Here is a 24,932-nt window from a genome sequence, read left to right as displayed (position 1 = left end):
ATTGACAAGAATTTCCTTTTCTGTGACAAGATTATTGTATGCAAAAAGATGGAAAAATAATGAAATACCTAAAGTGGAAGATTGGATTATAAGATTAACTGAATTTGCAGAAATGGTGAAGCCGACTGCTCTGTTTAGAGAAATACCCCCACCAATGATTCTGAAAGTCTAGAAAACTTGTATGGGCTTTTTACTGAAAGAAAAAAAAAGACTGAATTGATTTCTGGATCTGGAAATTAAAAAGGGCCAAAGAAGATGGGGGGAAAGATGATAATTACTAGATAGAAAGGAGGGCTGAAAGGGATAACAGTTTCCTTTTCTTTCCTCTGTTAGTTATTATATTGCAACTCCTTCAATGACTTCAATTGCAAATCTATCAGGTATTTGCAAAGAAAGATAAACATCTGTATAAAGGTGGCTCATTAATTCCAAAGGTTTTATCAAATGAACTCTTATTGAAATATTTTCCTTTGGTGTTTTCCACTGCATGGGTCTTTTTCTTATCTTGGTGGCCAGTTTTGGCAGTACGGAGAATGGTTGGATGTTATTGTTGATGACCGGCTTCCCACCAAAAATGGACAACTAGTCTTCCTGTACTCAAAAGAACGCAATGAGTTCTGGGCTGCCTTATTGGAGAAAGCCTACGCCAAGTAAGTTGTGGCTAATTCTGAGACAGTTCCCATTAATAGCTCTCAGGATTAGACTATTAATTATAGTTTGCTTGTGAATTGTGTCTAATGATACTAATGAATCTGCACTAAGTATAATTCAATGCTTTCCGTGCAGTGAACAGTCTTGAGTGGCACTCTGAAGAATAATACATTTATTATGGCATATATTTTCAGGGAATATAGTCTAGGATGAGCGAAAAATTAATTCAGTTCTTGTTGAGATAAAAATTACCAAATTAATATGCAAAGTGGTATTCCACCCTCTCAGAAATTTCTGATGCAGCTATCTGTGTACAGATATGAATGTGTTAAGGGAAATACACATAAAATGCATTTATTAGTGGGAGGAATATAAAATAGCAATGAATTAAGGGCTTTCACATTACTTTGGCATTCACTAAAAAGGGGAAATGGCTAAATATAAAACTATTAATGTATTCAGCCCTTAAATCATTTCCCCTAGTAGTCTCATAGATACGAACGCATATGCTGGTTCTTTCCCCGAGACTGGATTGGACTAGTTTGAAATGGATTGGACTACTATAGTTTGAAACGGATGCAGAAAATTAAATAAAATTTAATTAATTAAGTAAAATTACAAAATTAATCATGTTGTAGTGTAAGATTCACACTTCCTACTCTAGAACCATTCTCAAAACTGCAAGTTTGAGATTGGCTGGAAATTATTTAGAATGAGAGTAGCCAAAGAAGATTTTTTTAAAAATTACAAATATGCTCTTGCCTATTTCTCTTGCTATCTTTTTCCCTTCTTTCCTTCCTCCCTCTTTCAATTTACAGTGAACTCATAATTCCGCCTGTCCTCCTTTAACTAATATGGATATGCCCAGGGGTGGGATCCGACAGGGTTAACTATCAGTTCGGTCATTTACAAGGTTCAGTGATTTATGATGTGCTTCCCTGCAGCTGTCTACGCGCACCTGTAAATTGTCATCAGCATGCTGAGTGCAGAGAAGCAGCCTTTCAAAAAGCCCTTTTTTCCTGCTTTTTTAACTGCAGCTGTGCCTCGCATGCCAGCTTAAGTTGAAAAAATCAGGAAATAGAGGTCAGGTAAGAGCCCAGGTGGGCAAGTGGGCAAAAACATCAGCAGACATAAAACCGGTTCTATGTCTGCTGCTCTTCAGAGCTACCGGTTCTACAGAGGTGGACAGAACCAGTAGAAACTTACCCCGGATATGTCCTTCCTACTAATTTGTTCACATTCTCAAAGAATATCTATTGAAAATATCAAATATGGGGATAATTGTTTGCCTGTATTATCACTGTCTTTCCAAAGCTGCTTCTCACTACAGCCTGGGATCAGATGTAATCAGCAATTCAACTAATCAACAGTGTTGATGCAATGATGGCAAAAAACGAAAAAAATGTTTGCTCTATTTTCTGTCACAGAATAAACTCTGGATTGGCCAGGTCAGCCCAATGTTTCTTCTACCAGTGCTCTAATTATCAACTGAACCACTTTATTGCTCCTCAGAAATCAAAAGGACCTGAAGTGTACATTCCTGTGGAACATATTTAAGACAATCACTCCAGCTAACTGGCTTATATCTCCATTTTCTAGGTGTTTTAACAAGATTACCAACTGTAATTTTCACAACATTCAGGAGTTCTTTAACTTAATCAGAATTCAGGAACAGAGATTTTATTTACTGAGTTGGAAGGGACCTTGAAGGTCTCCTAGACCAACCCTCTGTTCAAGCAGAAACCCCTATACCATTTCAGACAAATGGTTTTCCAATCTCTTCTTAAAAACCCTCCAGTGTTGGAGCTCTCACAACTTCTGGAGGCAAGTTGTTCCACTGATTAATTGTTCTACTGTCAAATTTTTTTTCCTTAGTTCTAGATTGGTTATCTCCTGGATTAGTTTTTTTGTCCTGCTTGCAGGTGCTTTGAAGAATAGGTTGACCCCCTCTTCTTTGTGGCACCCCTTAGATACTGGAATACTGCTATCATATCCTAGTCCTTTTCATTAAATTTCTGCAACCATTCTTCATGTTTTAACCTCCATTCCTCTAATAATCTTTTTGCTCTTCTCTGCACTCTTTCTAGAATCTCAACAGAGATAGATAGATAGATAGATAGATAGATAGATAGATAGATAGATAGATAGATATAGATATAGATATATGTTTTCGTAGATTTTCACGGGTACAGGTATGTAGGTCTAGGTGTGTTCGGGTCTTTTCCCATGTAAGATTAAGAGTATCTTGGCGACGTTTCGGCAAGGTCCCACTCGCCATCCTCAGGCTGGTGCTTTTGGCACTGGCACGAAGCCAAAAGCACCAGCCTGAGGATGGTGAGTGGGACCTCGCTGAAACGTCACCAAGATACTCTTAATCTTACATGGGAAAAGACCCAACACACCTAGACTACATATATATATATATATATATATATATATATATATATATATATATATATATATATATATATATATATATATATATATATATATATATATATTGTGTCCGTCTGTGGGTCAGACTTTTACAGTGGTTTCAGATTTAAATTTGGGGCAGCCTATTGCTGTGCCAGAATGGTTTTTTCTTCATCCTGATTGGTTGGGAGTCTTGGTCTGTGTTTATTGGTCTCGGAGTTTGCTGTGTTCTGCTTGATGGGTGTCTCTGATATCTTCTGTCTGTTTTTGGCTCTTTTTGTATCTTGATTGGCTGGCAGCATTGTGTTACTTTAATGGAGGTCTTTAGTGCAGCTTGGCTTCGGGTAAATGGACGCTATCATTAGTTAGGAAGCTGGGTTTCATCTGGGTGCCTGGTTGGGGTGTGTTTGAGCTGGAGGTATCAGGGGGATCTGTTTGTGCCCAGGTGTTTGCCTGGCTTGTGGTGTGGAGATTTTTTGTTTGTGAGTGCAGGCTTCCAAATGATTGACAGCCTGGTGGAATCATCTCTTCTGTTCATGCTTTCTGGTCTTTTTCAATCTCTATGGCTTCTCTGATGACTCTGTGGCTAGGGTTTTCCATAGTGGCCAGGGTTTTGGTGCCATTGAAGTTGATGCTATGACCTGTAGCTTCCATGTGTTGGACTAGTGAGGAAGTGTGTTCCAGCTTTTTGACTGCATTTTTGTGTTCATCCAGGCGGGTACTTATTCTTCTATTGGTCTGTCCAATGTATGTGGCCGGGCATGATGCACAGGGGACTTCGTATATGCCTTGGTTTTCCAGGTCAATTTTATCTTTGGGGTTGCTAAGGATGGCTGCTATTTTTCTGTCTGTTTTGAAGGCAGTCCTGATGTGATGTCTGTGTAGTACCTTACTAATTTTGTCTGTAGTACTACCCAGCACAGATAAACTCCGTGGCTAAAACACTAATTACCAGAACCAAACGCCTGGCAGACAAGACACACATTAAGGCTGAACTATGCACCCTGACTAAAGTACTGACAGCCAACGGCTTCCACAAAAGCAAAATCACCAGCTTGATCCACAAAAACACACTGAAACATAATAGAGACCCAGAAGATGAACAGACCTATGGAACAGCTGTCCTGCCCTACATAAGAGGTACTACAGACAAAATTAGCTACAGGTCATAGCATCAACTTCAATGGCACCAAAACCCTGGCCACTATGGAAAACCCTAGCCACAGAGTCATCAGAGAAGCCATAGAGATTGAAAAAAGACCAGAAAGCATGAACAGAAGAGATTATTCCACCAGGCTGTCAATCATTTGGAAGCCTGCACTCACAAACAAAAAAATCTCCACACCACAAGCCAGGCAAACACCTGGGCACAAACAGATCCCCTGATACCTCCAGCTCAAACACACCCCAACCAGGCACCCAGATGAAACCCAGCTTCCTAACTAATGATAGCCGTCCATTTACCCAAGCCAAGCTGCACTAAAGACCTCCATTAAAGTAACACAATGCTGCCAGCCAATCAAGATACAAAAAGAGCCAAAAAACAGACAGAAGATATCAGAGACACCCATCAAGCAGAACACAGCAAACTCCGAGACCAATAAACACAGACCAAGACTCCCAACCAATCAGGATGAAGAAATCTAATCTGATTTCTTTTAGATTCCAGTAGATTCATATAATTATAGAACCATGTAGTTTAAAGCAGCCATTTAGGCTACAGACTCCAACTTATTCCTCAGTTCAGGATTGAAAATTTTGTTTGTTAGAAGCATTCATACAGATAACTTCCATCCTGATTTACTAGTTTGTACTCATGTGAGGTGAGATAAGAATTTATGTAGCCCTATTGGCATAAAACCATGACATCCCGAGCTGCACTAAATGAAGGTATGTTGATGTGAATGTTAACATCCTTCCAGAGGGCAAATCAACAGAAGGTTTGAGAAAATTTTTAGGTTAGATAAGAGAATGGTTACATACAGGGGTGGGATGCTACCGGTTCTGCCCGGTTCTATAGAACTGGTAGCTCTGAAGAGCAGCAGACACAGAATTGGTTCTGTGTTTGTTGCTGTTTGGCCCACCCACCTGCCCAGGCTCTTACCTGTCCTTTATTTCCTGCTTTTTCAACCTCAGCTGCTTTGCATGGCACAGGTGAGGTTGAAAAAGCAGGAAAAAAGAGGCTTTTCAAATGCTGCGCACCTGCGTGCAGTGCTTTTCAGCTGTCCGGACGGCACAGCTGATGTTTTTTTTACATGCATACTTCAGTGCATCAGGCGTGCCATGCGTACGAAGCGTGCATGCACGCGCAAAACGTAGTCACCAAACTGGTAGTAACACTGGTTGAATCCCACCCCTGGTTACATAGCAGAAATAGTAAAAATGTGTGTTCTGTTTGTACAACCTTTTTCTTTCTCTCTGATAGTTATAAACAGTAATCTATCAAAATATTAAATGAATATAATTATAATATATATAATATATAATGTGTGTGTGTGTGTGTGTGTATGCACACACACGCACACGCACATATCATTACACTATAATCTGATAACACTCACTTGAATATTGGGGCATATTGGACAGGAGTTCTCAATAAGGGATGGATCATAAATTATCATGTAATTCCACTTATCAGCCATTGTCTGAGTTTACTACTAAGTTTGGAAAACAGTAATTTTTGGAAAAACATTAAATCATTTGTTTTACTAAAAAGATTTAATTGGTCATACAATTGTTCAATTTATTTTGTTGCTTGCTTGCAAAAAAATAAACTGTTTTTAAAATCATTTTTTTCTTATTTCTTCAATGTAGATTGAATGGTTCTTATGAGGCTTTGATTGATGGAACCTTGACAGAAGCTTTTGAAGATTGTACTGGTGGGATCTGTGAATCGTATAATCACAATTCAGCTCCCCCTAAATTGTATCAAATAATCCAAAAAGCTTTGCAAGCTGGTTCATTGTTGGGCTGCTTCATTGTAAGATGGTTACTTTTCTTTTTTAATGTCCTTGTTTGCGTTCTTATTAAGACAGCTTATGCAGTCCACTACAGCTTGATCTTGAGAATGTAATGGGTAAGCTGATTTGATGTCCAGTATTTTACTTGGTCAAAGCAGTGCAGAAAACATGACTTATGTGTTGTTGTTCCACCAATTTCACCATTGTAATCGGTGAGGCCATTGACAAAATATGATGTGTTGTGCTACTTTCTCCACAGTGCAGCAGGATGCTGATAGTTGCAATTAGATGAAACATTAATTTAGAAAGTATTTATGTCAGATAAATTAGAGAGTTTGTATGGACTTGAGTGAACTTTGGATCAGATTAATAGGAATTATTGTTGTTGTTAGTTGTGAAGTCGTGTCTGACCCATCACGACCCCATGAACAACGTTCCTCCAGGCCTTCCTGTCCTCTACCATCTTCTGGAGTCCATTTAAGCTCACACCTACTGCTTCAGTGACTCCATCCAGCCACCTCATTCTCTGTCATCCTATTCTTCTATTGCCCTCAATAAGGAATACACTTGTTCTTTGTAAGAGAAAGCAACATGTACTCCCACAGATTAAGAAATTTGCTATTTTGATTAAGATTGAGTCCTCAGTAGCTATTTACTTTAGTCTGGCATTGCTGTCCTTTGTTTACTCACTATTTGCAGACAATTCAGAAGATGTTGTCAGCTTGTGGGAGTCATTTACTGAGTGTGTGACCTAATGCAGATATTTTAAATCTGACAAGTTTATTTTCACAAACATAACTTTGAAAACCTGGGGAAATTGAAACATGCGTAGGAGTTTCAATACAAACTGCATTTCCCCTGATGTTTTCTGGTATAAATTGCTGCTTTTGGAAATGCTTTCTTTTATAAGAAATTGCTAGCTATGTGTACTTGTATATGTGCCTGTATGAAAAAAAAATAAGATATTACCTCTGTTACTATTTATTTTAGTCCTGCTCTGAAAAATAGTGTGTGATGGAATTCTATTTTGAATGATAGTTTGAATGATACAACAACATGGAAGGCAGGGAAGAATCCCCCCTTTTATCAATACAGGAAGAGAGTTCAACTCCTTGCGATGATGTTAGAGTTTTGAGCAGCTCTTAGCTGAAGAATCTAGTTGATGGATTGCTTGAATCAACATATTCTGCTAATATTATAAAACTGTTAGAATAACAAAAACATAAGTACAACCACCAGCAAAAGTGCAGTAAAACAGCAAATCCACCTTTTACAATCACCCAGGCAATTCATGGATTTTTACCCTTGTGAAACTGAACGCTTTCCAAATCCACATGTTTTTCCTCTTCAATCAGTGTAAAAGTTGTTGTGCTACCTTTTAGATATGCCCTATTGACCATCAGTTTAGTTTAAGGAAATACATCCCTTTGGTTTACATCTATTCATTCAGTGATCATTCAAAGTTATGATGGCATTGAAAAAAAATGGACTTACGAAAGGTCCTCAATGTTGCAGTCATCACAGTGTTCCCATAGTCAAGTGACCAAAATTTGGAAACTTAATGACCGTCCCACATTTACAACAGTTGCAGTGTCCCATGGTCACATTCTTCTGTCCTGCAGGAACTATCTCCATTTCAACTTCCCTCACCCACCCATCTCACTCTATCTTTGCCCTTTTGGCTGCCCCTATAGCATAGACACTATATTACACCTCTGTCACCTCCCTGGCCTCTGATCTCAACTGACCTATGTTATTGTCTTTGGTTTGCTTCTTCTCCCCTTGGCTACCTCCGCTGCTGGCTCCCTAGCCTTTAGGCTCCTGGCGAGCCTGCCCTGCTTCAGCAGTCTAGGCTGCTGCTGGCTGTGGATTCATGCTGACAAGCTTGCTTTGCAAGGAGGATTTCACACTGGCCCATCCTGGACCTGCCTGATACCCAGGTGCAAAAGCCCTGACACAGTCTGCAGCCTGCATCAGCTTCTCCTTCTGCTTCTGCTTTTCTCTGCAAAGAGCCACCAACAACATGAGTCTCTCAGAGCTCGGTGGTGGACTTTGTATTGTGATAATAAGCTGAAGTGGAGGCAGTTCACACAAGGCAGGAAAAGTTCAAGATCTTCACCTAACAAACATTCCTGGCCAAATGAATACAATCTGGACTTCTGGGACTTCTGCTGATAGGTGTCAGAACCTAATGACACTTCTCAAATAACTAAGGACCAGAGGTGGTATTCAGTGGGTTCTGACCAGTTCTGGAGAACCGGTAGCGGAAATTTTGAGTAATTCAGAAAACTGGCAAATACCACCTCTGACTGGCCCCGCCTCCATCTATTCTCTACTTCCCGAGTCCCAGCTGATTGGCTGGGTCTTCTTTTGTTGCCCTGCACAGGAGAAGGGAGCTGGAAAGCAGGTTAGTGGTGTGGGGAGGGAATAGGGATTTTGCAGAAACCGTCCCCCAGGAGTGAGGAGGGAATGGGGATTTTACAGTATCCTTCCCCTGGAGTGGGGAGGGAATGGAGATTTTATAGTATCCTTCCCTTAGCATGCCCACCAAGCCATGCCCACCAACCCACACCACGCCCACCAAGCCATGCCCACAGAACCGATAGTAAAAAAATTTGAATTCCACCACTGCTAAGGATCTATTGTATAAAAGGTGACCAAATCTTGCTCTTAGTTGTCTGCCCAACTTCACAGAAAAGATAATAAATCTGGAGTCTCTAAACCCTAACAATTCAAGGAAATTTCGCTGTTTCTCTTTCCAATGTTGAGATTGGGATATCTGTTCCATCTTTACTTGTGGGTCCTGTCTGTCTTGAGATATGATGGTTTCTGCCTCACCAGCTTCAGTCCTTATATTACACCAAGATGATAAGATTAGATCTAATGGAATTTTACAATTCAATTGTATTAAGAAACATCTTAATAGTAGGAACATCTTGTTATTAAAGTCACTTCATGGAAATAAAGAGGCTTTCATACAATGGAGAGCTTCAAATATTTATGGGATGCTTAAGCTTGCGATTTCTAATTCTAAGAAGGAAGTTGGGCTAGATGATTCTCCAACTTTATGATTTTTTAAGACTTTCAAACAGTGTGCACTGAAACTAGAAATGTTTTGACAATAATTTTAATATGACAATAATTTTAATTTATTCCTAGAATACCAGTGAAAAAGTACAAAAAACAAGTAAGCAGCTGTTCTCACGCCATGCTTATTCTGTTACTGGAGCAGAAGAGGTAAAGATACGAATTTTCAAAACCTAATTTGCAACCAAATTAAAGCTCAGTAAAACATTTATTTATATTTATTTTTAGCCTGCTCCTATCCTGAAAGATTCTGGGTGGCAATTAACAAGGCACAAATCCTGGAATGATATAATTTTTTCCTTACAGGGAAAGTTGGGGTTGAGTTCAGGGAAGGAGTTTTTCCAGAGTGGGGTTATCACAGAGAATATACAGTATCATCTAGTCCAGGGATCCCCAACCCCCAAATCACAGACTAGTATAGTGAGGAAATGGGCTGCACTGCTGGACAATTACAATAGGCGAGTGAGTGAAATTTCGTCTGTATTTGCAGCTGTTCCCCAATGCTGGCATGACCACCTCAGCTTCACCTCAGGTCCTCAGGCATTAGATTCTCATAGGGGCATGAGCCCTACTATAAACTGCACATGTGAAACATCTAGGTTGTGCACTACTTATGAGAATCCAATACCTGATAAATGCAGATGAAGTGTCGCTCACTCAACTGCTGCCTGCATCCTGAAATCATCCCTCCCCTGGTCCATGGAAAAATTGTCTTCCACAAAACTGCTCTCTGGTGCCAAAAATGATAGAGAACTGCTGATCTAGTCAATGCCCTGCATTCTCTTCAAGAGGTGGTTTCCCACTTGCTCTCTAGGTGTTAAGATAAGATTCAACTATAGGAAAGCACTGCTTGACATATCTTGGGACTGTGTTTTAGAGTTTTAAGGGAATGGCAGTTATCTTCTGGGTGCAATTCAAGGCGCTAGTTGTCGAGATAAATTTGGGGAATTATCATGTAAAAAACTTCTTCAGGAGAGGGTACTTTACCACCTTGTTCAAGGCAGATGGCAAATGCTATTCCTTAGGAAAACATTAATTGTCTCTCAGGTCTGGCCTCACATGTCTAAAAGAGCCAGGAGGGAGTACTATCAACAAGTGGCAAGAATTCAAGCTACAGAGATCTTCTCCACTTTCTTGGGTTCCAGAAGTCCAGAATTGTTTTTATTCTTAATGAAAAACAATCAGTGCAGTGTAACTGAAGGCAGTGGGAGGGAACAGGCAATGTGTAGAATAATTCAATACAATGACTATATTTGTGGGGTTTAATAGGTTACTTACCGTCGTTGGCTGGAGGAATTAATCAGGATCAGAAATCCATGGGGTGAATGTGAATGGACAGGAGCCTGGAGTGATAAGTACATTCCTATTACTGTTTTTCTTCCTTCTGTTCTAGATCATCACTGTAACATCATTTTCTTTATTAATGCTTGTGATTCTGTATACAATATTATACCATCATATATTTATTATTATTACTATAAATAGACTTCTCATTAGTTGTTGAGTGTCTTCAACGAAACATATTTGGGATACCATATGAATCTTACAGCTGACTTGTGCTAGAGATTAAGTAGAAATATAAAATGTGCATTGACCAAGAAAGGATTTAAATTTATGTTTCTCTACTTCAGTTCCATGTCAACTAGGGTTCCACACTGTACTAACATCATGTGGGTTCTTTGATTTTGGAAATACTTGGAAATTGTAGACCATGTTTTAAGAAATAGAGTGTTATGTGAATGCAACAGTTATCAGTTATACAACAAATCGTGATGTCAACTCAGTCTTTGGGCTACTCAGCTGTCAGGTACAAAGGTAAACAAAGCTATGGATTTCCCTGTAGGGAAGATATTCATGTAATTTTGTGGAACATTGTACTGAAAGTGAAGACAAAAGAAATGTATTATTTATCTGGTATTCTTTCTGGCCTTTTTGTATAACTCCTCAAAAATTATATTTGAACAGTCAATCAAATGACATCCAATAAAGAAAAATGTAGTATTAGTAAATGAGCAGGACTTTTTATTAACTTACACCAGGCATCTCTTAACTATATCTGGTAATAGCAAGAAATTCATTGCTAGAAGCAGAGACAGATGATAAAACAAATCTTTTTAAGAAGATTCTTCCCAAGCTGAAATAAACACACAGCCAAATTAGACATGACATTAAGGATATATTTGCATTTAATATGCTTGTAAAAAAATCAAATTAGCAGCTGCCAGGATAATTACTAGAATTGCATCAGGCAGAGAGGGAGAGTTTAACCCTTTCTTTCATATAGCTGCTTTGACAAAAGTTGTTAATCTAGACGACTTCTGGTTTGAGCTTCTTCGGCGACAGACTGAAACCTCGTCTCTGCGAGGCTTCGATCCATGCTCACTGCTGGAGCGCCCCGAGCCGGCTGGTTTTGGGGCTAAGCCACCCCGTAGAGGTGGTGAAGAGGGGGGAGACTGCCTGCAGGGTTGAGGAGAGCCGCATCTCTCCTCCCCAGCTGGCCATTACTCCCTTTCCCAAAGGCGGTTGTAGCGGTGGTCAGAAATGGCCACCACAAAGAAGAACTCGACCGGAAAAGAATGTGCAGGAGGAAGATAAGAAGAGAAAGTTTTGCTTGACCAGGTCAAACAGCAAAAGCAACAAATAAGGTACCCTGGAATTGAAACTATTAAAAAAAACAATAACATTGTTCCCTAAGAAGATTTCTAAGCTGCGAAGGAGAGAGAAAAGGGAAAGGATTTGGGTTTTTTTTCTCTTCTTCCTATACTGACAGCTAAGAGACTTAAGCAAGAAATTGGAAAAAAAAATCCACTTTGACATTAATAGGTATTTAATGCTGAAAATAAAAAGTCAAAGGGATAATAAAGATTTCTGGATAATCAAAAGCTTTTGAAAACAGGAAAGGAGAGAAAAAGAATAAACGGGCAGGATCTGGAAGGGAGGAGACTGCCTGGAATTAAAAAGAACTTACAGCAAAATCTCAACAAGACTTCCAAAAGATACATTTTAACTGAAATATCGCAACAAAAACCCCAGGAAGAGAAAGTGGAAAAAGAAATAAGAAGAAATAACTCAGGACTATTTGGATTACTTGATGATTTCTGGATTTTTGGTTATTGTATTTGAATGACTAAAATCAATCGGGTGGTTGTTTAAAACTGTTGAAAATGGCTCCACTTTTAGAAGAACTGAAAATGGAACTTAAAAATTACAAAGAAGATGCACAAGAAGGGAGAGGTTCTTTTGCCTTCGTATTTCAGTTTTTAGAAATGGAGATTTGGAATTATGAGAAACAACAAGAAATGCCTGCAGAACAAGAAGATTGGGACAAAGAAGAAGCCATCTTTAATGAACAAGTAATCTTAGGTGGGGGGGAAAAGGAAAGGGGGGAAAGAGAATGGAAAGTTTAAGATTGGGAAAAACAACTCAAAAAAAATAGAGTGAAAAATAAGTATAAAATCAGAAAGCAACAGAAGAGGGAAATGCAGAAGAGAGAATTAGAAGTAGAGAGACAAGGGGATAAAAAGGGAGAAGATGAGAGGGAAGAAAGAAAGGAAAAGAAGTTATAAAGGACAGAAACAAAATATAGAGAAACAGGGCCTATTTAGAGATAATGGGTGAAAATTTAATGGAAAAAGGGATTCTGCAAAGGTACATAAGATAGTATTGTTATATTAGAAACAGAAATAATTTTAGAAAATATGAAACAATGTATGATTAAAATGTTTGATAAAATAGCTATCGTAATTCAGTGGAATGCTTGTCAATAAATAAGTGTAACAAAATGAATATTTAATGATTTACAAAACATGTGAAGAGAAATAAGGGAAAAATTAATGATGGAGATTATATGTGTCTTTAAGGAAGTATGATATTTAATTGAAAAGAAGTGTTAAAGATGTTAAGATTTTAATGATTATTAATGATAGAACTGAATTGGAATGGAATGAGGGTTTATAATTACATATATTTATAATCTTTTTTTTTAAAGAATATAGTGTGTATTATAAGAATGTACCAAGCAGAATTTGATTGGAAGTTATGTATTATGTATTATATTGAAGGTCATAACCTTAAGGTATATATTGAAGTTTGAATAAGAGTTGAATGGATGTAATTAAAAGTTATAAAGGTGTCATACTCCAATTAGTAACTACAGGAGAAAATTTGTTTAATGAGAAAAGATAATATGAAATTGAAACAGAACAGACAAAAGTATAAATATAATGATTTGAATTGAGATGAGATAATCAAAATAAAATTGAGAAAATTAAAAGGGGAAAAACTATATAGAAAATGTAGATTACACAAAAAGGAGCATGAAATTGAGTTTTGTGTCTGTATAAAGAAGATCAACCCGGGACCATGCTATTTTCAAAAAAGATGTTTTACTTGTATTTTGTATGTGTGAAAACCCAAATAAAACTGTATTTTAAAAAAAGTTGTTAATCTAAAGCTTTTTTGTGTTGAGGAAATCAGTCAAGTATGCAATTTTAAGGCTTGCTACACATTAAATGCAGCAGAGTTGGCTTACTGTATAAAGACTGGCTTACAGGCCAGAGAAATACTTCTTGCTCATTAACTAAAGAATTGAGTATACATAAAATAATCTCTGGAAGTTCTGAGACAGAATGATGGGTACTCCTGGTTGGTGACTATTTTTAGGGCACTGTTGTTTTCCCAAGCAGTATATTTTCTTGTATTATTATACTTCTGTTTTTAATCCTGATTTTCTTATACAGTGCCCAAGGTTTTTTTCAGTGATTGAGGCAGCTAAAAAAATAAATGAATAAACAAACAAACATGTGGAGACTGTGTTTCAGAGCTATGTGAGCTGGCTATCTATGCAATCAGCTCTATGGGATAAAATAAGCTGTTGGATTGGTTTCTCTCCAAATCTGATTGATGGATTTCTCACTGTATGTGATTGGGTGATTGCATCCTGCTAAATAAATAGAACTTGCATACAAAGATTTAGTAGGTATATTAAGATATGTGGTTCCCCGGAAGGGATCATAGGGAATGGACAAATGAAAAAGTAGAAGTTTATTATTACCCCAATTTAAAGTGGGAACTTTCCTTATAAAATAAGATGTTTTTCCTTATAAAAAAAAAGATGTTGAGATTCTAGATACAGGGGTGTCAAACTTGCGGCCGGTGGGCCAGATGCGTCATGTGCTGGCCACGCCCACCCCCAGTTTAGCAAAGGGGGAAAAAGTCACAACATGTCACGTGATGACAACATGCCATCAGGAGTTTAATATCCGTGCTGTAGAAAGAGCACTGAGGCTAAAACACGATGATCAGTTGTGGAAACTGGATATGTCTAATCTAATGAGGAGAAAGATCAGGGGTGACATGAAAGCAGTCTTCCAATATTGGAGGGGCTATCACAGAGAAGAGGGGTTGGACCTATTCTCCAAATGATGTGAAAGGGCAGGACAAGAAGTAATGGCTGGAAACCTATCAAAGAGAGATCCAACCCAAAACTAAGGAGAAATATTTTGAGATGAGAATAATTAATCGGTGGAATAGCTTATCTCCAGAAGTTGTAGGTGCTCCATCGCTGGAGGTTTTTAAGAAGAGATTAGGCAGCCATTTCTCTGAAATGGTATAGGCCAGGGTCTCCTGCTTGATCAAGGAATTGGACTAGAAGACCTCCAAAGTCCCTTCCAACTCTATTATTCTGTTATAAATGAACAGTGAGGGTTAGGAAATGACCAGTAACCAAACCTAATTATTTAGACTTGAGTAGCCTTTTGTATACAGTACTATTTGAATTTTGTGGTATATGATAGGTACACTTACAATTTTTCTTCCACAAAATGCTTGTCCCTTTAAGCCTGGCCAAATTACAAAATGTTTATTTACCCAAAGATGAACTAGCATCCTGCATTTTGCCCAGATTCTCTTTAGCACAGTAAGTGTACCCAAAGCAATCTTGTCAATAGATATGATGCCAGAGACAGGTGCCCTGTTTTGCAGTAGATCTCTATTTACTGTTTCTTAAAGAAAATTAGTTTATAAATTTCAGATGGGGTACCTACCGAGTTTTTACAAATACATTGGTACCCATGGATACCACATTGCTTACTCTTGAAATAAGAGGAAAGAAGGACTAGTAACTGGCAATGAAGAAACAGTATCCACAGAAATAAAAGAAAATCTCTGTGTATTGGTGACCTGCAATGTACATAGAATTTTTTCTATTTGTTTTCCTGCCCAAAGATAAGCCTGTGTTTCCAGGAAGTGCAAACTGACAAGGTTGCTAGGAGAAAAATTAAACACCTAGAATGTTAGATTAGTTACATGTATCAAAAAAGATGACTAGTTTCTGGTCAACTGTCAGAGGAAAAAGATTTAGAAGGTATTCTATAACACTGAAAGTAAAAGGCTCTGGCTTTTAGGTCCTGGTGAAATAAGGTTTTAATTCTTTTTGGCAAAGTCTAGAGTAGATCTTGTTGGGCAGGACATCCAGAAGTCGAAGTATTGAAGAAATGAAAAGAAAATGTAGTGTGATTGATATTTCTGTCCTGCAGGGAAGAGAAGTGGAGATATGTCAATCAGATTTCATGAAATACATTTTTAGAGAAAGGATTGGGAAATGTAATCCTAAATGTTTCCATCATTGTGACAACTGTTCATTCTGATGGTGACAAGCAGAGCTCTGTAGCTCTAGAAGGAAACTCTAGGAAGTAAACTTTAATAACTTAAAACTAAGGTGGAAGCAGGGGTGGGTTTCTACCAGTTCTGTCCACCTCTGTAGAAGCGGTAGCTCTGAAGAGCAGCAGTCATAGAACCAGTTCTATGTCTGCTGATGTTTTTGCCCACCTGCCCACTCGGGCTCTTCTTACCTGATCTTTTTTTCCTGATTTTTCAACTTCAGCTGCTGAATGAGGCACAGCTGCAGTTAAAAAAGTAGGAAAAGAGGCTGTTTCAAAGGCTGCATCTCTGCATGCAGCCTGCTGGGGACGATTTACAGGCCCACGGCTCCCAGCGTGCAGGGAAGCTCGTAAATCCCGAACCGGCAGTTAACCCTGTCATATCCCACCCCTGGGTGGAAGCCTTAGTTATCACCTTATTATTGGAAGACGATTGACAAGGAATGAAAGCATTCTTACAGTAAGTGAATAGTGCTTCAGAAAGACTGAAAGAATAAGTTCTCCATTGAAGCTGGAAGTGGGAAAAATAGTCAGGAGGATTGTATGAACCATTTGGAAGAGTGTTTTACAAAAGTAATGAGAAGATCTCCCCCAACTCTCTGTTTGAAGCATAAGATTAGTCTTAGCAATGATACATCTGAAAAAGTTGTAATTGAGATCACAATTGTGTGTATGCTGAATATGAATCAGTAACGTGAAGCTGCCAAAAAGACAAAAGTAATTTAAAGTAGCCTTAATCGAAGAACAGTTTTTAAATCATGAGAATTAAAAGTTCTACTCTATTCTGCAGATTAATCCCACTTCAACAAATGTAGTCAGTTTTGATTACCATATTTTTTTAAAAAAAGGATTCAGATAAAATATGAATTCCCAAAAAGGCAACAAAAAATAATAAAGTCATGCTTTAGATGAGGCTCAGGCATCGCACAGAAGATTTCACTTGATATCCTAAATGTGTCAACTCATAATGGCTGCTTCCAATCATGGATTCTTGGTCTCCCTTCAAAGCATTTGCAAGAAGAAAACTGTACATTTTCTGAAAAGAAAAATCTGAAATCTAAATATGTTTACATTTTTAATCTGATATACAACCCTAGGAACAACAAAATAGTGATTAATTATTTTAGGTGTCTACAATAACCAAATCAGCAAACGTGTTTTGTTGATTCTCATATCAGCCAGCAACATCAGATGTGCAAAATTAAAAGGAAAGGCCATTCTGCAATTGTGTGATTGATCTCTGATTCATGAGGATATCACACAGAATTAAATAGCATCATTCATCTGTGCTTTTAACTAAATATCTCTGTTCTGATCACACATGCTTCTTTCATGAGTGTTTCTGGGCCACTTGAACATATCTGGAAAAATGCAATACTCGAAATACCTTTTTTGTATATCCCATGTTGCTAAGTTGATTTTCTGCCTGTCAGAACTAATCTCTGTTAAGAAGATACTATTTTTGAGGATGTGCTTTAAAACACTAATACACATCCTTGATTCATATCTTACTATGTGCTCTCCTTGTTTCATTACAGTGCTCTGGAATGGAAGTATATTAATCTTAAGCAAAGGAATACTCTGCATAGGGAAGCAATTGATGGAGAATTTTGGTGAGAAATATCTGTTTTTAGCAGTCGATAGATGAATGTGCTTTAAAATCTATGTAGTGATGAGAAGACATGGAACTAAAGTGGAGTTAAATATACCATCTGCGGTTGCATCTTCCATTTTAAAATTGCCATTAAAGTAATAAACATGGGGAGGCCTGATAGTTATCAAGCCTACATTGAGAAGAAGATACCATTCTTTTCTGCCATGCTACATTGCTGATTAAAGTCATACTCCATGTAATGGCTTTTATTAGCTTCAGGAGAAAATATACAATGACTCCAAGAGAAAGCTAATAATATCTGTCCTAGTAGTGGAGCATGGAAAAAAATTAAGGCACTCATTCATTTATCACTATCAAGACAAAAATGGGTGCTCTCCCCTTATGGTTGGTTGTGAACAACTTTAAAATGAAACATCCAGCAATGAGTAGTACACATTAAATTATTGGTGTTTCCAAGTTTTGACAGGCAGCAGAGCAATGAGAGTTTCTATGCCAGTTGCTTTTCATAGCTGGCAGGCTGCTTTCACCAGAGCAGGCCACAAATTCTGCAGGCCTACGAGTCGGGGTAATATCCGCTGGGGTCCTTGTTCACCATTTCAGCTCCATTCGGTTATACTTCTTTATTACTGCTTCACTGTGGTGAATAGTTAGTTCATGTGCTCTTTAGCAATACTATAAAGAGAAAGGTGGATTTGAATAATCCATGCTCAGAGATGCCCAACAATTTGGAGTCTGAAAAATCATATAGGAAGCAGATTCCAGTTGTGAGGAATGGGAAGAAGATGATATTGATGCTAAGGACAGCCAAATGACCAGATTTATGAAGAGGGATAATTGGGAATCCATGTGCTAAGCATGATGCCTACAAGTTTCAGACCTTTATTTCGCTGCTATCTGCTGTTTCTGTATAGTCATAAGAATTGTCTGAATAGCAATATTCTAGATCAGCAATCCTTAACTTTCATATCTTAAATCCCATCAATTACTGTATTAAATAACATAAGACTCACTACAACAGAAAGGAAAGTCCATTTGTCCTAGGAAAAATGCATGTTATTATATTTATTATTTAGAGTAAGTTTATTAAAACTTAAAATTTCAGTGACTTTCCTGTGTACCAGGCTGTGGCACATTTGGAACTGCTACTTGCACAGAACTATTCCCTCTCCACATTTCCCTGCCACCTCCGCTGCCAGTCTGCAAAGCCAGAAAATTTGTGGACCACTGATCTATTCTAGATTACTTCTGAATCCCAATTTGGTGTATAAATCGCCAGCTGAGGGCCACAGTTTTAAAGTCACAGTACATTCTTCTTTTCTGGTGGCAGGATGTCCTTCTCAGATTTTAAAAAGCAATTTACAGATCTTGAGATCTGCAACTTGTCTCCGGATCCTCTGATCTGCAATCAAGCTCATAAATGGAACATGAAACTATTCCATGGAACCTGGCAAAGTGGTTCTACAGCTGGTGGCTCCCCAGATTATCCAGGTATACAATAACCAATTTTGCACTGCAGAAATCAATGCAGATTGTGTTGTGATCTCCCTAGGGAAGTCACTGTGGTAATTTAAATCAATGAATGAGGTTTTGCTTTAATGGTTTTACCATAGTACAAGAGATAAGAACATTGGTTTCAAGGAAACCTAATTCTTTGCTTTTGCCTTGGAAAATCCCCATCCATAAATAGCTATTCCAGAGTTACTGCTTTCCTGAAATGAATGCAAGTTGTTTTTATTCCAGGGGGAATTCATTGTTTTTTTGGCCCAGCTTTATATTTTGGCCAAGTTATAATTCTTTATGGTCCAGTTAAGAGCAGACAGTTTGACATCCAAAGTGGAAGAGGCTGATTGCTGATGTTGGCAAGAAATATGATTACAAATAGACTGATGACCCTATTTTATTTTTGAGTCCAGCAAGCAAGGGGGAGAGTGTGAGTTGTTGCTAAGCAAGTAAGAGTCGCTAACATCTCTGAAATTTACTGGATTTGGCTTAGCTGATGAGCTGCACAATGTCCTCTGGTCATTATGAGAATAAAGGAGGAGCATGCAAAGGTTAAACCAGTAATTCCTTAAAGTTGGAAGCACATCTGGTGACACAGGGAATAAGGTACTGAATCCTACTGCCTGAATCTTTAGAATGAATTCCCCAGTGTTTTATATGTCTGCCTCTTTTGGCTTGAAGAAACTTGATTGCAGGAAATACAACTTCAGCAACAGAGTGGTCAATGTCTGGAATACTCTACCTGACTCTGTGGTTTCTTCCCCAAACCCCAAAAACTTTAACCTTAGACTGTCTACTATTGACCTCACCCCTTTCCTAAGAGGTCTGTAGGGGGTGTGCATAAGTGCACCAACGTGCCTACCGTCCCTGTCCTATTGTTTCTTTTATTTTTCTTATATGTAACCATTTCATGTATTCATAACTATGTATATACTTATACCTATTATCTTGTAAGCAATTGACAAATCAAAATAAAAAGAAACCAGCCTGTGGTCATGGTTCATGCAGCCTTTGTATCTATCATTGATAAGAAAACTCTTTGGGGAGGTATGGCAATGCACAATGATATACAATAACTACTGAGAACTCAAATTGTGACCTAAATTTTGGCTGTGATAAGATAATATAAAAGATTCACAATATATATGTATTGTGTATTAGTGCTGGTTACTCAGGGATTTTATACATCCTAGCTTCTAGGAATCTCCATACTGTTCATGTGTGCTATTTTTATTGCTTAGCATATTTGTTCTCATCTAGCAAAGTGTTTATGTTTTATTTCTATGCTCCATTCAGTTTTTTATATAATTATAATTGCAGTAAAAAATTACCAATCCATAACATGTAACTTCATAGCTGTATATTTCAACCATCTAGCAAAACAGTTTCATTTTTATTTATCTAATGCTAAATTAATCTCTAAATCATTTGCTGTTTGGAATTCTAGCTCAAATATATAATTAAAACGAATAGCAACATGGTGTGTTAATTAAACATTTAAAATGATTTCAAAATGGATTATAAAAATGTGATGTCAGTTTTAAAGAGCCAATTCTTGATTAAGTCTGCTACTATAAATAAATAGTTTTAGAAAGCTTTATGGCTTTCATCGTGGTATAATGATCAAATCCTTCAACCTCGGATATTTGAATATTTGCTAGAATTAGTAAACTATTAAATGTATGAAAATGATACCATGGCACTTGGAAAAAAGAAGCCAACGGTAGAAAAATGTCTATAATTTTAATAGTGATGTTTCCATCTACAGATAATAAAGGTTTTGGATACATTGCAGAGGTGTTATTCAGCAGTTCTGACCAGTTCTGGAGAACTGGTAGTGGAAATTTTGAGTGGTTCGGAGAACCGACAGATACTACCTCTGACTAGAAATTTTACAGTAGCCTTCCTACTAAGCCACACTCACAGAACCAGCAGTAAAAAAAATTGAATCCCACATTGGCTGTGTTTGGATAATGTAATGGGCTAACATGGAGTTATCTAATTTATAGTTGGTTATGTGAACCAGCTAGGTATGAGGTAACTGAATTAATTTATTAAGCCATGGTTGTATATACTGGTAGTCACTTAGATACACCAGCAAAGCCCAAAGTAATTTTCTCACTGCATTATTGACCAAATGTTGCCATTGAGCCCCACAGGGCCTAGCTTCTGGGCAACAAATTAGGGGATCAGATGTTTTGCCTTACCCTTCAACCTTCTACCATCCAGCCAAGTCCTAGATGATTTTTTTTTTAATTGAATCCAGCAAAGAAGGCATCAGTGCCCATGGGTGACCAGGCATTTCATTTCCATTGGGATGTGGCTGAGGGGTACTTGAGGAAAGGCTACATGCAGAGATGCCTCCCTAAATTTTCTCTAAAGTTTCATCGATACTGCCAACATTTTGCCTTGGTGAAATGGGTGGCATAGAAGTTTAATAAATAAAATGAAAGCTCTTTTGATGCTTTACAAATGAATTTCATAAAGACTGATAGAATCATGTGAGATTTCAGGCATAACTTGGGGCAAACCGATATCTAAGCAGAATCTTTATTTACAAATCTAGTTCTCTATATTTCATCCAACTCTGTCAAGTTCCTTATAATCTTGGACAGAAGTGGGCAAACACAGACAAGGTAATTTGTTCAAAATCACGCTGATAGGACAGATGTACCCATTTTACTTAAAACCACCATCACTACCTCTATCAAAGGGGAAAAAAGGTGCAAAAATGGCAGCATTGTTTCTGGAGACATGATTGGTACTAAGGTAACAGCGCTTTCAGACTTTAGTCTCTAGGTAGGCTAATCCTCAATCTGATCTCATGAAATAAACAAATGTGTAATGCACACAGTGGCCATTGGAGCTCTATCACCCTGCAGAAGCCCTTTCTGCATATACAGTACATGTCATCTCTTACATTGTTGGGCATTTTGCCAATATCTGGGTATCAAATGATAACAATAGTTCCTTCCTCGTCTTATCCCTGCATACTAATCCTCAATCTGACTCATGAAATAAACAAAGTGTAATGCCCGGCCATTGCCCTCTCTGTAGCAGCCCCCCCCTTTCTGCATATACGTTTCTCTTTTTTTGGGCATTTGCCATATTGGAGCCATAACATATTCTTTTTAACCTATAAATCATGTTGTACTTTTATATGGAAAGTGGAACCATAACAACATATGAGGAGAGGGAGAGAGAGGGAGAGGGAGAGGGAGAGAGAGAGAGAGAGACAGAGACAGAGACAGAGACACAGAGAGAGAGAGAGACAGAGAGATTATAAATATTTTCTAGCCACATCTGAGCATTAGACCCCACAGAGTATGCCAATAATAGTCTTTTGTGGATAAATAACTGTCTGAGGTTAATAACCATAGCTGTTCTCAGCTGCTTATTGCTCCCTTAGGAAATATCTCTCAGTAGTTCAATTGCATTTTGCTTATTGCAATAAATATATAGCATAGCATATGCTATGGCAGAGGTGGCAGAGATGGGAGAAAGAAACATTAACTGTATAAATATAATGGTACAGCCAAGCTGGAAATCACAATTAGGTTCACACCTAAAAGCTATTCCTGCAGTTCTAGCAAGAGTGAGCATTGGTAGGCCAGCACAAGAAAAAAATCTTTCTTTTGGTTTACCAAATATGACAATTTTATCTGTATTTATATTTTGGTCTTTGTAGCAACATATTGGACCAATCCCCAGTTTAAAATCAAATTGGAGGAGCCAGATGATGATCAGGAAGCAAATGCATGTGAGCCTTGTTGCACGATGATAGTAGGTTTGATGCAGAAAAATCGCAGACGACAGAAGATGAAGGGGGAAGATTGGCTCAAGATTGGCTACTGCATTTATCAGGTTATTTTACTTCCTAGGATATGGGTACTTTTGCCCCCAAAACAATACTATACAGGATTCTGGCCAAATATTGATTAGGGTGGCTTGGGATGGCAATGGTGCTAGGTCTAGACTGCTGGTGTCTAGACTAGGGCATTCTTGCTCATTTTCACAAAGAAAGATATATCCTTTTCCCACCAAACACACTTTTTACTTGGTGTGTCTCACTCCTGTCATTTAAGATAGACTTTTTAAAAAAATAGATGTGGGGGAAAAGGAAGTACAATATTCAGCTTCTCAGGTATTCCAAATTGTGGTGTCCCAAACATATTGATTTTCAGTTCTGATAGTCCGTGGTTATGCTTTGAGGGATTATAGAAATTGAAATCCAACACATCTGGAGAACAGCAAATTAAAAAATGTTGTATTGTATAGGGTGGCTTGTTGTATTTTATTGTCTGGCTATTTGTGATAGGGACAATGCTGCTATCTTTCAACTGATTACTTTTATGTCTTGTAGATGCCCAAAGAGGTAACGCTACATTTGGAAATCTGAATCATGAAAAATGGCTACTTCTTGCCAGAACTGAATATTTTAATCATCTTCTTAAATGTTGATGCTTCTAGACTGACAATTGACTGAGTGATATATGAGGACAATTCATATTTCTTGGAAAAATATGAAATATGGTTTGTAAAGCTGTTCAGGCACATATTCCGAGAGTGCAGAAAGTACAACATAAACTTAGGCTGGCATCTATTTTACTAACCTTTCTCTCTTAAGCATATTTGTTTTTGATTAAGTGGAGGAGATGGGAAAAAGAAACTGATATACTCTTGAAGCAAAAGTCAAAACTTTGCTTTATACTAATTATGCACTAGCTCTGTATACTGAAACATGCCACAAAATCATGGTGGGCATATTCTGTATTATGATAATGGCAAAAAAGTGTAATGCATAAACTAGCATTGAATGTTATCTCTAATTTAAATGCCTAATGCAATACAGTATATCTGCAAGGAGAAGGGGCACCAAAGTACCTTACTCTCATGTAATTGACCCAAGTGATCTAATTTATCAAATGAGGTAAAGTATGTGACCCTGATAATTAATAGATATCCTATCAGTAGATAATAGAAAGTACCTTGTTTTTAAACAAGTTTCACCTGGTTTGCTTGGCTGCCTTTATGAGTTGTTCCTTGGAAAACAAGCTTATATAGTAATTTTTAAACATTGTTTTCTTTACTTTAATGTCTTTGTGAGGAAGCTATTTTGTTTTATAACTCATCCATATTGTTGGAATAGACTTATATTATGAGTTACACAAAAACTCATAATCCATAAGATCAGTGATTGGATGAACATTTAAGTTAAGGGAAAGTGTGTCAGAAAAATCAGTTTTAAAAATGGGTGTTTTGACATTTTCACAAGAGAAAGTATTTCTGCAGTCTGCAAATCATCTCACATTTTCTGTAAATTTGCAGTTTGTTCCCATTCATCATTCTGTAAGAAGAAAATGATTGGATGATGGTAAAGAAAAATGGTGTGGAAACAAACATTGCAGACTATTATGAGGCCAACTATATGCTATTACTGCTGGCCAAAACAACACAGCCAAATACCAAAATATATATTTGATTTTGGTATTGTTATTACCAATTATAATAATGATAAATAATCACTTTCTTTTCTAAAATGAGCCTAGGATTGTATGCAAGACATTTTCTGCTCTGTCTCATGCACAGAGGTGGATTTGTGGCTATGCAGATGCAGATAGATAATTCCACAAAACATCCATAACAAAGTACATTTATTGGTACATCAGGTATCTTCATAACTCACATTTGTGACGAAGCTCTTCTATAATGACCAATCCTTTGTATATCAGCATTGCAGGTTAAAAATGGTTATTTTCCTAACCCATCACGTAGCGATAGAAAGAAAGCTGTTACCAGTCCATGAGTGCAGGCAAGAATGGAGGAAACCTCCCTCGACCCCTCGAGGGTCAATTTAGTGACCAATCAGGATTACAGATGTAGCCACGTGACATGAACTACATTTCCCAGGATACCTTCAATTACATTTTGCATGATGCATTCCCTTAAGGGGACAACTCACAATTCCTACGTAACTATCCAACTCCCATAGACTGGCTAGGACAGCACAAGATAATAGATGTACAGAACTAGGATATAACAACC

The 24,932-nt window shown here is 37.7% G+C and overlaps 1 protein-coding gene across 1 annotated transcript in view; it reads left to right on the top strand.

The window, feature by feature from the left end:
• CAPN8 (calpain 8) overlaps positions 1-24,932 on the top strand; it is a 48,072-nt gene that overhangs the window by 5,468 nt on the left and 17,672 nt on the right. The window contains exons 4-11 of the mRNA XM_087964534.1: positions 517-650; positions 5,881-6,046; positions 9,186-9,263; positions 10,383-10,468; positions 17,311-17,385; positions 18,715-18,875; positions 22,576-22,751; positions 23,251-23,262. Of these exons, the coding sequence (XP_087820660.1) occupies positions 517-650; positions 5,881-6,046; positions 9,186-9,263; positions 10,383-10,468; positions 17,311-17,385; positions 18,715-18,875; positions 22,576-22,751; positions 23,251-23,262 (888 nt within the window). The remainder of the gene's footprint in view (positions 1-516; positions 651-5,880; positions 6,047-9,185; positions 9,264-10,382; positions 10,469-17,310; positions 17,386-18,714; positions 18,876-22,575; positions 22,752-23,250; positions 23,263-24,932) is intronic.

Source organism: Notechis scutatus, chromosome 1 (assembly GCF_049901735.1).
Source record: "Notechis scutatus isolate UNSWTSFEM ecotype Mainland chromosome 1, rNotScu1.2, whole genome shotgun sequence".
Classification (NCBI taxonomy): Eukaryota; Metazoa; Chordata; class Lepidosauria; order Squamata; family Elapidae; genus Notechis; species Notechis scutatus.
Note: the sequence above shows the minus strand (reverse complement) of the source record. Positions and strands in the feature narration are given on the sequence as shown.